This window comes from Maniola jurtina, chromosome Z, assembly GCF_905333055.1.
Source record: "Maniola jurtina chromosome Z, ilManJurt1.1, whole genome shotgun sequence".
NCBI classification, from domain to species: domain Eukaryota; kingdom Metazoa; phylum Arthropoda; class Insecta; order Lepidoptera; family Nymphalidae; genus Maniola; species Maniola jurtina.
In genome coordinates this window covers 12,753,095-12,769,646 of record NC_060058.1, presented here as the reverse complement: position 1 = coordinate 12,769,646, position 16,552 = coordinate 12,753,095, and the positions used below count along the sequence as shown (strand labels likewise).

The following is a 16,552-nucleotide window of genomic DNA, read 5'->3' as shown; positions in this document are numbered from 1 at the left end:
ACCCAAAAAGAGGGGTGTTATAAGTTTGACGTGTGTATCTGTGTATCTGTCTGTGGCATTGTAGCTCGTAGCGATTTGAAGTTAGTTTTTTTTTGTTTGAAAGGTGGTTTGATCGAGAGTGTTCTTAGCTATAATCCAAGAAAATCGGTTCAGCCGTTTGAAAGTTATCAGCTTTATTCTATAGTTACTGTAACCTTCACTTGTCGGGGGTGTTATAAATTTTTAATTTACACTTGTATGCATTGACTATATATATTACTTCAGCATTTATATCAATGGTTTTATGTACACTACGTAATGTACGGTCTATACCTACTTATTTGTGAGACGTGCGCTTTTACGCCTCGTTTTCTTTTTATTTTACATTACTGTTTGTACTTTGTACTTTCATTACATCGCTGCTGCTCGCGACTTCGTCCGCGTTCCGCGTCTTTTCCCGTGGATTTTCCAAAAAAAATCTTTCATATTTAAATAATTACTTAAGTACAAGCAAAACAAAAAAGAATTATCCAATTTGGTCAAGTCGTTCTCAAGTTATAATATGACGTGACCAAGGTAAATAGGGATTCATTTTATAAGATTTTGGGAAAGAGGCAGTTTTCTTGATATTTTTTTTAAAATGGCGCGTCGCGGAGCTTCGCTATAATGTGACTTGAACCTTTCGTTCTATTTTTTTGTTTTTGGATAGGTATCTGTCTACTGAAACGGAGTGGATTTGATGTTCAGTAGACCAAACAAAATTATTGAAGACTTGCTGATACCTGTGTTTTTAAAAATCCCGTGGGAACTCTCTGCTTTTTCGGAATTAACTCACTGAGTTCATCACTTAATGAGAGCCACCCAGCTCATCTGACATTTATTTTAAATCCATTGAAGACTTGATACGAAATATTACCTTCATATCGCTCACTGAAGCAGTAATGTGGAATCAATCACTGTTAAATGAATTTGATGTCTGATGACCACTGATTTAGCGAATTACCCCGCAAATCTTTAATTATATACCCATGCGAAAAATCACATCGATCCGTCGCTCCATTGCGATATAATTGAGGGACAAACTAACCAACAAACACATTTTTGCAATTTAAAATATAGGTTACAAACGCAAACATTTTATCATGATATTTCTCAATAATCTGATTGGTTCGCTGAAGATATCTCCGCTCCTACCCGCTTCAGTGGATAAGCAGGAGCTTAAGAACCTTGTCATAGCTAAACTAAGCTCATAAAGGTTTATAAGTTTAGCTGACGAGGTTCTTAAGTCATCTTAGAGCGGTTACGCACTTATCGAATCCGAGTACGTGAAAATGCGGATACAAAAAACTCGGACCAAACTAGGATATTGCTCACGCACTAATCCGATCTCTGATCCAAATCCAAGCAATACAGTGGATATCTTTGACATATCGACGTCATACGCGAGGCAAATCCGAGATGACGGACAGAACTCGGATGACGGAGCTAGTGCGTAAGCCATCATAATATACAAATAGTTATATGACTAGATACTTCGGAACGTATTTTCACAGATTCGGATCGGATGCAATGCGTAATCGCTCTTAGTCTAGCATTATGTATTGTGAAAGGCAATAATAATTGTGAACAGCAGAAATCACAGACCTATTGGCATAATGATGGCTAGAAATATTTGGGCACGTAATTCGGCTAATCACTGGCAGAGCTAAAAACCTTAATAGGTTTTCCTGTCAGTTCTCTGGTGTCGGGAAGTTGGGGTTTTAGGTCCATCTCTATGACTCGAAGAGCAAGCACATACCTAAAACCGCTTTTGCGCCTGATCACTTTCCGTTCATATCGGATTAGGAGAGTGGAGAAGAGAGAGTGCAACTACAATATATCTCCAGCGAGTTGGCCCGCAATATTCTATGCGTATTATCCCCAGCACAGGAATGAACGATCAGCAACCATGAAGTTTCCATGAAGACCATGATCCAAACTTCATAATGGTTAATCGTTCCACCCTGTGTTGAGCAAAATACGCGGCTTTCATAAAATAATTAATATTCAGCTTTTATAAAATAACGAAGGTCTGGCACGCGCTGGCTCTTGTCCATTACACCTGCGGAGTTCTTTTGAAATAGGTGTTATTTTGCCGACTGTACTTAGTAGTACTAGTACAAGAACAGTATTTCAAAAAAATATCAATTTTATACCGAAGAAAAGTTTGCTTTTTCTAATAACTATCAAGGCCCCAACAAGGCCCTAAATAGGTAATAACCTTAAATGGAATAAAATATTTAAAAAAGTCACTCTACAAGTTACCAATAATAAAATGTCAATAATTGCGATTTCTGCTGCTTTCAAATACTAATTCTGTACTGGTGGTTTCTTTTGTGAAAAAATAAATATAAAATAAATTTTCTGTTTTATTTCTATCACCTCTGACCTCATCGTGAACATTTATAAATTATAACTAAAACTAATATGAGTTAATCATCATCAGCCCATCGCCGGCTTATTAAGCCGAACACTCCTAGTCCTCTCCAACTGAGAAGGTACCTATTTATTAAGGTAATAGTCGACCACTCTGGCGTGGGCAGATTTTACACACCTTTGGGAACATTATGGAAAACCCCTAGGCATACAGATTTCCTCACGACGTCTTACTTCACCGTCAAAGGATGTGATATTTAATTTCCGAAAATGCACCCATCCCTGACGAGTTAGAAATACGTAGAATCCGTGGCCACCCGAATAGGATTGCCTCCTAATAGCTGACGAGGTTCTTAAGACATCTTAGAGCAGTTACGCACTCATCCAATCAGAGTCCATGAAAATACGTATATAAAAAAACTCGTATATTGCTTACGCACTAATCTGATCTCTGATCCAAATCCAAGCTATTCAGTGGACATCTTTGACATATCTGTCATATGTCCGATTTGAATCCGAGGCACATTCGAGTTTTTTTTAAAGAATATTAGCCATGCTTATCATGATTAATACTCCCCTTTCCCCTCCATTTAAGCGTAGCTTGTGCTAGGAGTGGGTACGACAATAGTGTAACGGGTGGGGTTTGAAGCGCCGACCTTTCGAAATTTAGTCCGCTCTTCAACCTGTTGACCTATCGAGGCTTAATATTGTCACGGATGGCGGAGATATTATTTTCACGGACTCGGATCGGATGAATGCGTAATCGCTCTTAGGCCTCATTTACGGAGACGCGGGGCGTCGCGCGTCGCGTGTGTCGTGGCGTCTCGCGGCGCGTCGTACGTCTTTTTTGTTTACGGTGCGGCGGCGCGTCGAGCGGCATTTATCATCGCACGCGTAATCACAAACATATGGCACTATACGATCTTGTTCATAGAGATGCGAGGCGGGAAGAGTGGCAGTGCCCGCCGCTGTGCCCGCGGCGAAATCTTAAAGCGTGTACGCGACGGGCTTCGCGGAGGGAGGATTACTCAATCAACCCGACTAGTTTCGGCATCGCTTCATCGAGAATTGCCGCCGCGTGCGCCGCCACGATAAACGCCGCGTGAGACGCGTCGATGCTATACGCGGGCTCGGCCGCAAAAACGCTCCATTTCAAACAAACGCGTGTAAAATTGCTTCTCTGTAAACGCACTCATACAACGCCATATGTTTAAATTCAGTGCGGGCCGTGCTGCCCATCGCAACGCGCGACGCCCCGCGTCTCTGTAAACGAGGCCTTAGGCTAGCGCCGCAGTTAATCAAAGATAGTAGTTCTCTAAACAATGAGAATATTGATCAGGTACAAATTGTAAAGAAATAGACTAGTGAAGCCAATTCAACCATAGCGATTCAGAGAATATTTTCGAGAATCTTCTTCTGTTTCAAATTACATTTAAAAATAAATAGAAATGTATTTAAATAAAACAATTTCTTGGTAATAATATTAATCTTTACTGATATTTACTGTAATAATATTTTTTTAACAAACTATTTAGCTAGAACGAAAAAATTATATAAAGTCCATAGTAAAAATTGCACTACTTATCTACATACAGTACGTTCGCGAGACTCATTGTAAAAGACTGTTTTTGACATATTACACAGTATGTACCAGGGTTGGAAAAGTTTTTTTTTTTGTTTTAATCATGTTTAAAACATGTCTATGTCAAATATCACAAAATTAACCAACTACCTTAGATTAGTGCTTCCCTGCCCACTTTTCTTTCTTTTTCTCTTTATTGTTATAACTTTCTGGTATAAAAAAAAATTTGATACAAAAATGTCAAACTGTATTTTATTTTACTTTATTGATATAACATCAATTAATTGACTATTACCTAAACTGCCTTGAACTGTGATTTACCTTTGTTACAAGATCTTTTTATGTCAAAAGTAGCCTATAAAATAGCTTAAAGAAAGTAAACACTTTATGACACTATTTCAGACACCAACATACTTTGTGTGCCTGCCCGTAGCTAGAACCTGATTTTTGTCTTTATTTCTAACTTCAACTTCAAGAAATGCTATCTTCTTGCCAAGTTTCCTGGTAACCGCCTCAACTTCAATACTATCACCTTCCTTAGCGGCGTTCATATAACTGAAATGCAATTCTTTATATTAGTCTAGACCTTTTTCTTTTCTTCTTTTCTTCTTTCTTGGCTGGTTTCTGCACTTAAATAGTCTATGGACTGGATTTAGACTGCAAGCCAACTGCAAAATTGTAATTGGGATGCTATTGCAACTACCAATTGACTGCCTAATCTGTGTTCAGTCAGAGAACAGATTTCTAGTATGAGTACACAAGTAAACTGCACGGCAAATGCGAAATTAGTCGGCACTTGCGATGCAGTTGTGTCAACTGTAATAAAACTGCATCCCAACTGCAAAGTTGCAGTTAGAATGCAGTCTATCTGTCTAGACTGTTAGACCAGCTTTATTAAGAAACCAAGAACAGTCTTTATATAAAGGCTTAGTTAAGCGCCTCACATATTTATAGTTGTGTATGTTTAACAAATATCAATTGCTTTAACAGTAAAGGAAATTATCGTGAAGTAACTGCATCCCCCAGAGTTCTTCATAATGTTTTAAGAGTGAAGTTTGTCAATCCGCACTTAGCCAGCATGTCAGACTATGGTCTAATCCCTTCTCATTCTGACAGAAGACTTATTCTTGTAATAAATAAATAAATAAATAAATAAAATCGTTTTATTGCAGGTTAGGGACCCATATAAACAGTAAAAAATACAAAATATAATATAAAAATTAAAATAGTTTAAAACGAAATAGTTAGTCATTTTACGTTAGGGATCTGGTGTACCCGTAGCCAGTGTTTATAGAACACATTGTCAGGGGACGCCTGAGCGACGACTTTAAGCATCTTATTTTTAGAATTGCGGACTGTTTCCCAGAAACCCGCAATTCTATTTCGTATAATGGCGTAGTAGTCCGGTTGATAGTAATGAGCCTGTGATGGGTTGATTATGATGATGATGACCCATAACTACACCCTAGAGGTTACACTAAGGTTGAAATCTATAGAGCACACTTTGACTTAAGTTTCAGTTAATAGAAGACAGATTTATGCCTGCTGTATAACACTGTCTCATTTTAACACTGTATCATGTTTGAGCAAAGTCAAAGTGCGCTCTTTATATCTCAGGCTAAAAGTTAAATAAAAGTACTTACCTGATACTAAGATCAATTGAGACACCTCTGGTATCAACATTTTCATTAGCAGTGAGTGCATATGTGGACACAGCATCTACTAAGTGTGCAATAAAGCCTCCATGCAAAGTGCCTCTTTGGTTCAGATGCTCCGGCCCTACTTGGAATTCTGTCACCATCCTTCCGTTATCACAGCATACTACTTTGACCTGGTAAAAAGAAGACTTTTTAATGATTATTCCAAATAGTGTAAGGCTTAAACTGCTGGATCTATTAGCTTGAGATTTTGCATGTTGTCTAGTAAAAAATGATAGTTGTAGATAGATGTAGTCATGTAGTCTAGTAGAAAATGATGGATTCCGGCTAAGGAGGGATTTTCAAAAATTCTACAATTTTCGTAAGCGAAACCGAGGGCTTCAGCTAGTGGGTAAGTATCACATTAAGTACCAAGATTAAATATTTTAATATTGTTTTGAATTTACCTTTTTTAGGTTATGATCGAAACATTTTGTTGTAGCAATGGTTTTTGTAAATAGCTCTGCTATTTTGGCTCCTTTAGTACACATCTTATAGTGGTTTATTTACAAAGAAATGAAGTGGTTAAATTATTATTCTAAATAAACATATTTCAATGTTTTTGATGTTTACATATTTTACTCGCTGTCAGTGTCAACTGTCGATTTTAAAACGTCATTTTTACGGCCCTGGCTTCTAGCTTTTTGAGCCTATGAATTTGTCGAAAGTTACCAGTTACTATTAACTAAATAAATAAATAAATACCTAAACAAATAAATATACCTAGACAAATAAATAAAGTAGAGCCTATTTAGCTTTAACTAGAGTTGTCTAGTGACTAGTAAAAGCTGAGAATATTAAAAGGAAGTTTTAATGATGCTCATGCTTACCTACTTAGTAAATGCAATGATTTTGTTTTTTGCTATCGAGATTTAGATATTATTATCAAAAACCCTTCAAAAACCCTAAAAACATAGGATTTTAAACTAGATTAATATTAATTAGTATTGTATTAGATAACTCTGTGGTTGTACCGCAAGGGAAGAAAACGCATTGAAGTAAACGGGAATTTGCTTACGAAGATCGGTAATTATTATTTTATATACGATGTTCCACATGGTCGGTGGTTCGATCCCGGGCATGCACCTATAACTTTAGGCGATTGATTAATATCACTTGCTCATGGGTGAAGGCAAACATCGTGAGGAAACTTGCATGCCTGAGAGCTCTGTATAACGTTCTCAAATGTTGATGAAGAGAGGTGTGTGAAAATTGCCAATCTGCACATAGCCAGCGCGCGAGGCGGACTGTGGGCCCTTCTCCTCTTCAACCCTTCTTTTTGGGTTCCGTAACTCAAAAGGGAAAACGGAACCCTTATAGGATCACTTTGTTGTCTGTCTGTCTATCGTGAAAATGTCGAAAAAAATGCTTGAGTACGGAATCATGGGCGCGCGAGTCTGACTCACACTTGGCCGGTTTTTTATTGTAAGAGGAGATCCGTACTCAATAGTGGGTAGACGATGGCTTGAGCATCATGGTGGTGATTATACCTTGATACTATTCGACGCGACATAATAATTACATTATTTAAAAGCAATTTTGCTCAATCAAATCCAGATTGTACTTCAAGTTACAGTTTAAAGTATAAGTAAATAGAATATACTGAATACTTGTGAGTAATATTACCTTACAGTAACTACCAAGCTTTCTGATTCTGAAGCACTCATTACAATGTGCAACAGGCGTGCATTTGACTCGGTCCTTTGTCCGAAGCTTTCTTGCTTTAAGTACCAATACGGCAACTCAACCCGCCCCTGCAGGTTTCATCGCTTTTGACATACAGAAATTCCGACAAAGTTGGCGCTTCTCGTCCACTGACTACAAGCTCATTGCACATATTATTATACCAGCGATACAAATGTTCCTCTGTAAGGTAACAACTAACGACGTCCTAACGAACATCGTTGTCTGCACTTCTGTCAATCGCAAATTGACATTGTCTGGTGGGAGATTACGCCCGTGGCTAGTTAGTTACCTACAGGTCGTCTAGAAAATGAAAGGGGAAAAGTATGGGTTTAATAAAACTACCGTATCCGTTCCAAATTAGCCCGCTTACGTCTTAGACTGCATCATCACTCACCACCACTGACCAGTTAAGATTGCATCAAGGGCTATCTTGTAAAGCAATAAAAAAATCTTTGTGCGAAGAAAGCACTGTAATTGAAAGTATTTAGAGATATAGATTCGATCAATAGAATCGGCACTTCAACAGCAGCTGTTGCGGTAAGAATGCCTGGTGGTCCCGGTCTAAAGAACGACTGCGTTTGTCTACGCTGCTTTGTTTCGCATCCGAAAGGTTCTACCCGATAGAGTGAACATGAATTCCACAAAGTAAGGATTATCCTACTAAAAGTACAACTTTGGTATTTTTATGTGTATTAAAATTTTTATACGGCGGCCTTAATATGCCACTCGGCAGATGTGCACTGTGCTTACGTTTACATGCTTTTGATTACGGTGACAGCTTAGTGCATAAGACATGCACCTCCTATTCATGAGGCCGGGGGTTCGATCCCGTACATGCACCTCTAACTTTTCGGAGTTATGTGCGATATATACCTCATTCATCAAAATCGGCTCCTTAGTTTAGGCGCTACAGATAAAAATCAGATTCTGATACATATTACATACAGTCATACATACATAGACTGTTAATCATAACCCTTCCTTTTGGCTTTGCCGTAGTCGGGTAAAAAACAAACGAAGACAAAAATTGTGTGACAAAGTTGTGTGGTGGCAGTACTATTTTAAAACTCGTAAACACTGTAACAGGAAACCTATTCACTTGGAGCTTTTAAACATGTTTCTCAGTGACGACAAAAGCCTGAAATACAAGGCGAGACTGAAACCGCTCGGTAGCTTTATGCGCGCGTACGCGTGTACAATTTCATCCCAAGAAATTGTATAAGGTATAGGTCGCTTACATGAAACAAACCCTGCCATACACCCTTTAAGTTTAAAAGATTGGGGGTTGCAACGATAAAATTTATAATACTATTTCGTAGAAAGAAAAAAAAAATTACACTTTAGACTTTAACGTAAAATTTTAGACACCTTCTTTACCTGTTATCTCCCAAAGCCACCATGATCCAAAATTCATAGTCGCTGATCATTCCTCCCTGTGTTGGGGACAATACGCAGAGACTTTCAGCGTTTATAAAATAACGAAGGTCTACCACGCACTGGCTCTCTCTCTCTATGTTGTCATTTATGCAGATATAAACTTTCAGCTTGAAGTGAAGAAGTGCGTAAGCTACTACAAATGTGGCTCTCTTCCAAAATCAATGATACAAATAGTTCTATGACTACTTCGGAACGTATTTACACGGACTCGGATGAGTGCGTAACCCACCCTTAGCTTGGATGAAGCCTTACAATATCTCTATGATCCTAGATTAGGGACTAAAATCGTACTTTTGACATGAAAGTTTACATATAGAGCAAATATGGCGCGTGTGATCCCTAAAATGCATTATACAGGCATATATTTGGTAGAGTCAACTACTGGTGAACTGTATCTATACTAATAAATAAAATTGGAGTGTCTGTCTGTAATTTCGAAATAACTACCTCATATTAAGCTCATATGGTTATTTGAACGATACCAACACCGAATCACACGTTTTTAAAATTTTTGTCTGTCTGTCTGTCTGTTTGAAAAGGCTAATCTTGGGAACGGCTGAACCGATTTTGACGGGATTTTCACAGACAAGTAGAGAATTTATCAGGAAGTAACATAGGCTACTTTTTTAACCGACTTTCAAAAAGGGAGTTGTGTTTTTCTACCTATGTACACCGAAATCTCCGAGATTTCTGAACCGATTTGCGTCATTTCTTTTTTAATCGATAGAGGAACTTTGCGACATTGTTTCATAAAAAATTTGGAGTCCAACTCCTCAATCCTGATGCTGCAGGGGATCTGACCAATCCACGCGGGCGAAGCTGCGGGCATCAGCTAGTATAATATAAGGTAGGAATAATGACTTGTGTGTATTCCTAGAATTTATACCAATAACATAATAATATTATTATCGTTATCAGAATAACGCAACATAAGTCCGACCTTTCTTTGAACCTACTCGTAGGCACTCAGTTATACAGATATTCTTGAAGCCAAATAGGTTCATATACTTAGTAGGTACATATAATAATTAAATATTATATATTTTAAGATGCACTAAACGGGTCAAACCGCGAAATTCAAATTTAATTTAGTTTTTCGCAATTTGTAAACTAATACGACAAAGTTGGCTTATGGTATTCTAATTCCGCCAATGGCAGTATCATCTTCACAGGTTTACATAAAAATCTTTATTTGAAAGTGTTCAGTCAAAATAAAAAGTTTGACGTGAGTTAATCACAAATTAGTCTACTATACTATGACTTAGGTACCTACTTACTAACAAAACTACCCCTATTAGCCAATGTCAAGTTTGTAGTTATTTACAAGTTAGGGAAACTAAAACTAAGTATGGACTTCGTCTGTGCCGGCGCCCGCCGATACACGCGCGGCACCCCTTTAGAGCGCTTCCCAGTCAGTTTCACCACCAAAAACACCAGTAAAACACAAAACCCAGCCACTTTTAACAAAAAAAAAAAAACACTCCAAAAAGATAAACCACGCGCACCAGCAAACGCCAACACAGACGAAGTTCAAGGGTTGTTTTATAGAACCCAAGTGGCACTTGAATAACATTCATTAATTAATTATTTAATCAAGAGATTAATAAATCGAGCATAAAATCGGTACCACCGATATTCATCATTTTCATTATTTAAGCCGAGAGCAGACCACAGGATGCTGCATCGCATCGCAATGCGCTAAAGCAAAAACCGCCTGTTTCAATTCATATGACGTGCTATAATAATATGTATTTTATTTCATTTCTATATACCTTCCTACGTACGGACGACGTAACGCTATTCTGCAACGTACATTGAGTTTTTAACCCCCGACCCAAAAACAGGGGTGTTATAAGTTTGACGTGTGTATCTGTGTATCTGTCTGTGGCATCGTAACTCGTAGCGATTTGAAGTTAGTTTTTTTTTGTTTGAAAGGTGGTTTGATCGAGAGTGTTCTTAGCTATAATCCAAGAAATCGGTTCAGCCGTTTGAAAGTTATCAGCTTTTTTCTATAGTTACTGTAACCTTCACTTGTCGGGGGTGTTATAAATTTTTAATTTACATTGACTAGTATGCATTGACTATATATATTACTTCAGCATTTATATCAATGGTTTTATGTACACTACGTAATGTACGGTCTATACCTACTTATTTGTGAGACGTGCGCTTTTACGCCTCGTTTTCTTTTTATTTTACAATACTGTTTGTACTTTGTACTTTCATTACGTCGCTGCTGCTCGCGACTTCGTCCGCGTTCCGCGTCTTTTCCCGTGGATTTTCCAAAAAAAATCTTTCATATTTAAATAATTACTTAAGTACAAGCAAAACAAAAAAGAATTATTCAATTTGGTCAAGTCGTTCTCAAGTTATAATATGACGTGACCAAGGTAAATAGGGATTCATTTTATAAGATTTTGGGAAAGAGGCAGTTTTCTTGATAATTTTTTTTAAAATGGCGCGTCGCGGAGCTTCGCTATAATGTGACTTGAACCTTTCGTTCTATTTTTTTGTTTTTGGATAGGTATCTGTCTACTGAAACGGAGTGGATTTGATGTTCAGTATACCAAACAAAATTATTGAAGACTTGCTGATGCCTGTGACTTCGTCCGCGTGTATTAAGTTTTTAAAAATCCCGTGGGAACTCTCTGCTTTTCCGGAATTAACTCACTGAGTTCATCACTTAATGAGAGCCACCCAGCTCATCTGACATTTATTTTAAATCCATTGAAGACTTGCTACGAAATATTACCTTCATATCGCTCACTGAAGCAGTAATGTGGAATCAATCACTGTTAAATGAATTTGATGTCTGATGACCACTGATTTAGCGAATTACCCCGCAAATCTTTAATTATATACCCATGCGAAAAATCACATCGATCCGTCGCTCCATTGCGATATAATTGAGGGACAAACTAACCAACAAACACATTTTTGCAATTTAAAGTATAGGTAGGTAGTGATGATCAGATGACGCAAACATTTTATCATAATATTTCTCAATAATCTGATTGGTTCGCTGAAGATATCTCCGCTCCTACCCGCTTCAGTGGATAAGCAGGAGCTTAAGAACCTCGTCATAGCTAAACTAAGCTCATAAAGGTTTATAAGTTTAGCTGACGAGGTGCTTAAGTCATCTTAGAGCGGTTACGCACTTATCGAATCCGAGTACGTGAAAATGCGGATACAAAAAACTCGGACCAAACTAGGATATTGCTCACGCACTAATCCGATCTCTGATCCAAATCCAAGCAATACAGTGGATATCTTTGACATATCGACGTCATACGCGAGGCAAATCCGAGATGACGGACAGAACTCGGATGACGGAGCTAGTGCGTAAGCCATCATAATATACAACAAGTGTAAATTAAAAATTTATAACACCCCCGACGATCCAAAGTATTTGAGTTTTCCAAAACATCATTTTCAAATAAATAATTATGTATTTAGGCAACGTCCATCTTGACAGCTTGACATTTGTCTATTGACATAATATTAAGAACCTAACGGTTATCTAACCTTCTTTTCTACAAGAAAACACTGTACAGTTTCACTTCGAGCGCGATGGTCAGAGCTCAAAAAGTAATACATTTTGTGAATTGATCCATTTTGCGTAAATACCGTACTACATCCGTTCAAATTTATAGTGATTTGTATACATTTAACTTTATCTAACAAAAAATCAGTACAGTACATCTCAAAATTCGTAGGTTGAGATATTATTTCATCATAGTAAAATAGACCTTAATACCCCTCGTTTTAGAGTCGACATTCTGTTCGGCCGATTTATATATTCACTCAATTTTCGCAGAGCGTTGCGTGCGTGTGTGTGTGCGTGTGTGTGTGTGTGCGTGTGCGCGTGTGTGCGTGCGTGTGCGCGTGTGTGCGTGTGCGTGTGTGCGTGTGCGTGTGTGCGTGTGCGCGTGCGTGTGTCTCTCTGTCTGTGTGTGTGTGTGTGTGTGTGTGTGAGTGTGTGTGTGTGTGTGTGTGTGTGTCTGTGTGTGTCTCTGTGTGTGTGTGTGTGTGTCTCTCTCTGTGTGTGTGTGTGTGTGTCTCTCTGTGTGTGTGTCTCTGTGTGTGTGTGTCTGTGTGTGTGTGTCTCTGTGTGTGTGTGTGTCTCTGTGTGTGTGTCTCTGTGTGTGTCTCTCTGTGTGTGTGTGTGTGTGTGTGTGCTCTGTGTGTGTGTCTGTGTGTGTGTGTCTCTCTGTGTGTGTGTGTGTGTCTCTGTGTGTGTCTCTGTGTGTGTGTGTGTGTGCTCTGTGTGTGTGTCTGTGTGTGTGTGTGTGTGTCTGTGTGTCTCTGTGTGTGTGTGTGTGTCTGTGTGTGTGTGTGTCTGTGTGTGTGTCTCTGTGTGTGTGTGTGTCTGTGTGTGTGTCTCTGTGTGTGTGTGTGTCTGTGTGTGTGTCTCTGTGTGTGTGTGTGTCTGTGTGTGTGTCTGTGTGTGTGTCTGTGTCTCTGTGTGTGGAATTGTAACTGCTAGAATCCGTGCACTAAATATAGCTTGCATAAGCTGTGAAAGAATACACTGTAAGGAAACATGCATGCTCTGTACTGTTTTCGGTTATGTGTGAAGTCTGCCAATCCATACTTTTAGCATGTGGCTATGGCCCTTCTCACAGTGAGAGGGAGCCGTGCTCAGTAGTGGGCCGCCGACGGGTCGAGACGAGGAGATATAGTCACCATCTGCAAGTCGTCCAGGATGCCCTGCGGCGCGGAGCCGGCCAGCACCTTGCTGCAGATGAAGTCGACCAGTGTCGGTTCCGGCTCGCCGATGTACTCTATGATCTTCTTGTTGATCCACGGACGGATCTTCTTCTCCATCAGCACGTTGTCCGTCTGTGAGCCACACCAAGTTACCTTGTTACCTGTCTGTCTGTCTGCCATCTTCTCACGGCCCAACAATTTAACTGATTTTGATGAAAGGTACAGAGATGACTAGATTGGAACGGAATTTCCAAGAATCCTGAAACACACATTCGTTTTAACCCAAAAGACTGTGACACAAGCATTGCGACAAAAGTAAACACTGATAGCATTTACTCAGGTTCATTTTCGTAACCAAGCTGGTAGGCATTAAGAGAACCCGCAGTGTTAAGGGATTTCGTGAGCAGACTCTTTAAAGCCATATCACAGCGCCTACGGTTCTTATATCCAACAGTGCTAACTGTTCCCCTAAATAACTTGAAACCGAAGACCTTATTGAGCTATTGCCTACCAGAAAGCTAACCAAGCATTTTCCCACTGCGGGAGCAATTCATTGTTTCAGGACGGCCGAATGTAACGCCACACCGCCTCAGCCAATCGCAACGCGCCAACGCCAACCAGACTATCCGAGTCAAGCCAAACCAAACGCCGGCCAATCATAGCCTAGCGGCCATTGAACGCCAACGCCAGCGCCATTGACAGCCGAACGCCACTCGGCAACAACTGCCGAATGCCATCGGTGGGGATAACGCCATATAAAGCCATGCGAGCTCATTTTTAGGATTATTATTGTATCGTACGCATTATAAGCTGAAATACTGCCGGTTTGTGTAAATAAGTGTAATATGTGTAATCTATACATATAATAAAATTGTAGAAAAGTGGTGTCTGTACAATGGAAATATATAAAAAAAAAGTAGCAGGGGTTGTTATTATATCGATGCCGAACCCAAAATTGTAATTAATTTTTTTTTGTCTGTTTGTCTGTTTGTCTGTGTGTTTGTGCACGCTAATCTCAGAAACGGCTTATTCGATTTAGATACGGTTTTCACTAATATATTGTAGTAAGCTTCACTTAGGATTTAGTGTTTATTTCATGTCAATCGGTTCATAAATAAAAAAGTTATGTCAATTTAAAGAATCACGGCGCCTCGCGCCTGAGCGTCCGTGGCTATATAAAGCGCGAAAAGTCACTATTCCACGCGAACGAAGTCGCGGGCACAGCTAGTAAGTAAATAAGTGTATTAGTAACAAATATATGAGAGTAATTATTAGTGTGTTGAGTGAAGTGATAAAATAAATTAGTGCGATTATACTGATTTGCTCTTTTCATTTTAAACCCACTGTTTCAAAATAAAATACTATGTAGAAAAGATTCATAGCTTAACCTTGTCCAAAAACATTATTAATAGACCTTCGTGACGTCAAAGCCGTCATTATTACCTACGCACTGGCTTTCTATTATTAAGAATTTTCCTTTCCTAATGTTTCGCAATTGATAAAAATCATAGAAATTGCATTACCTTTATAATATTGGCTTTGTGTTGTCGGAGCAAGTCCAAGTGATGTGGAATCGCCACTTCGTTGAACTTCGTCAACGATAACTCGACACGTTTTAGTGGCAATTTGTTGTCCTCTTCCATTATTGCAATTACCACAAAGGTCTATATTAAGAGAACATTTGTAATAAAATAAAACATAATGTTTTGTTACGATAAAAGTAACTATATTATTATTATTGTTTTCAGTTTTGACTTTTGCGAATGAAATCACAATGAAATGAAATGAAATCAGACGTCTTAACGGTTCTGTCAGTTGTCACCAAGCTGTCACAACAAAACAATTCAAAAAATCGGTCAAACCCGAGTCTGATTCGCACAGAAAGGGTTCCGAACCATAGTACAACAAATAACATTTAATTTTATTTTTTCAATTTCCGTGACGGCAATTTGGAATTTTTAGTGTGTTTGTTGCTTAAGTGGCAATAGAAATACATAGGTATGTGAAAGTTTCAGGTGTACCTCTACCTATAATGATTCACGAGATAAAGCCTACTGACAGATAGATGGCCGGACAGACGGATGAATGGAGGGACGGATGGATGGATGGAGAGACGGACGGACGAACTGATGGATGGACAGACAGACGGACGGACAATGGAGTCTTAGTAATAGGGTCCCGTTGGCAACCTTTGGGTACGGAACCATAGAAACGAACTGAGCAATGGACTATAATATACTTCGTCCAATTAGAGGCGCCACATGCTTGCACAGAGTATATTGAATATACGCATGCTCGCGACGAACAAAGACCTATTAGCACAGGCAAGCTTGTGGGTGGGTTGTTTGCGTATGCTTGGAAGTGCTTGTTGTTCGATCCGATGCAAGCCAAACACTGCTAAATAGTAGACTTGCAACGAATATTCGGTTACTATTCGGTATTCGGCCTATTCGGCTGCTTTTATTATATTCGGCCGAATACCGAATATCTACATATTATTCGGCCGAATACCGAATACTTAAATAACATATTTTGTCATAGAGAAATAATTGGTAAAATGACAAATTAAAATCGATTGATTACGTATATATTCATATTTTCACACTATCACACTTACAAACAAATCAAAACTAAGAGAGCACAATAAACTATACTTAACGTAATACGATATCCACGAAATTAACTTGTCGAAACATGCAGTGCGTTAGCAATATACCGCGCAGAGCAACAGCGGGCGCGCGAGCGATGAGTACATTAGAACAAAGGAGCGCGAAACAATCACGTCTGTACAAGTTTTTGGCGCTAAAATCCAGCCGAATACTTTTGCCTAATATTCGGCTATTCGGTCAGGGGCCTCGCCGAATATTCGGTATTCGGTATACTGCCGAATATACTATTCGTTGCAAGTCTACTAAATAGTAATGCTGTTTGCCAATGTTTGCTGTATGTTGTTTGCCGCAAGCGTCTGATGGCACCCGAAGGGACTATATTCACTACATTTCAATATTTTCCATGGGTAAGCCACGGCGAATGCCATGCAAGCGCT

At 39.0% G+C, this 16,552-nt stretch overlaps 1 protein-coding gene and 1 long non-coding RNA gene across 3 annotated transcripts in view; both read right to left on the bottom strand.

Moving 5' to 3' along the window:
- Positions 1–264: 264 nt before the first annotated feature.
- On the bottom strand, positions 265–2,926 carry LOC123880591. Its single transcript, XR_006799288.1, has 2 exons — positions 2,816–2,926; positions 265–1,337 (listed from the first exon to the last, which is right to left on the bottom strand). It is a non-coding gene; the product is annotated as an uncharacterized LOC123880591 (long non-coding RNA).
- Positions 2,927–3,934: 1,008 nt separating this feature from the next.
- LOC123880578 (acyl-coenzyme A thioesterase 13-like) overlaps positions 3,935–16,552 on the bottom strand; it is a 42,752-nt gene continuing 30,134 nt past the window's right edge. Inside the window, exons 3-6 of one of the 2 annotated variants that reach the window (XM_045928773.1) lie at positions 15,030–15,228; positions 13,483–13,638; positions 5,620–5,807; positions 3,935–4,531 (exon numbers count right to left, since the gene is read on the bottom strand). In XM_045928773.1, coding sequence (XP_045784729.1) covers positions 4,375–4,531; positions 5,620–5,807; positions 13,483–13,638; positions 15,030–15,149 — 621 coding nt within the window. In that variant the 5' untranslated portion in view covers positions 15,150–15,228 and the 3' untranslated portion in view covers positions 3,935–4,374. Of the gene's footprint in view, positions 4,532–5,619; positions 5,808–13,482; positions 13,639–15,029; positions 15,261–16,552 lie in introns of those variants that run through there. The other variant, XM_045928770.1, reaches the window with a different exon arrangement.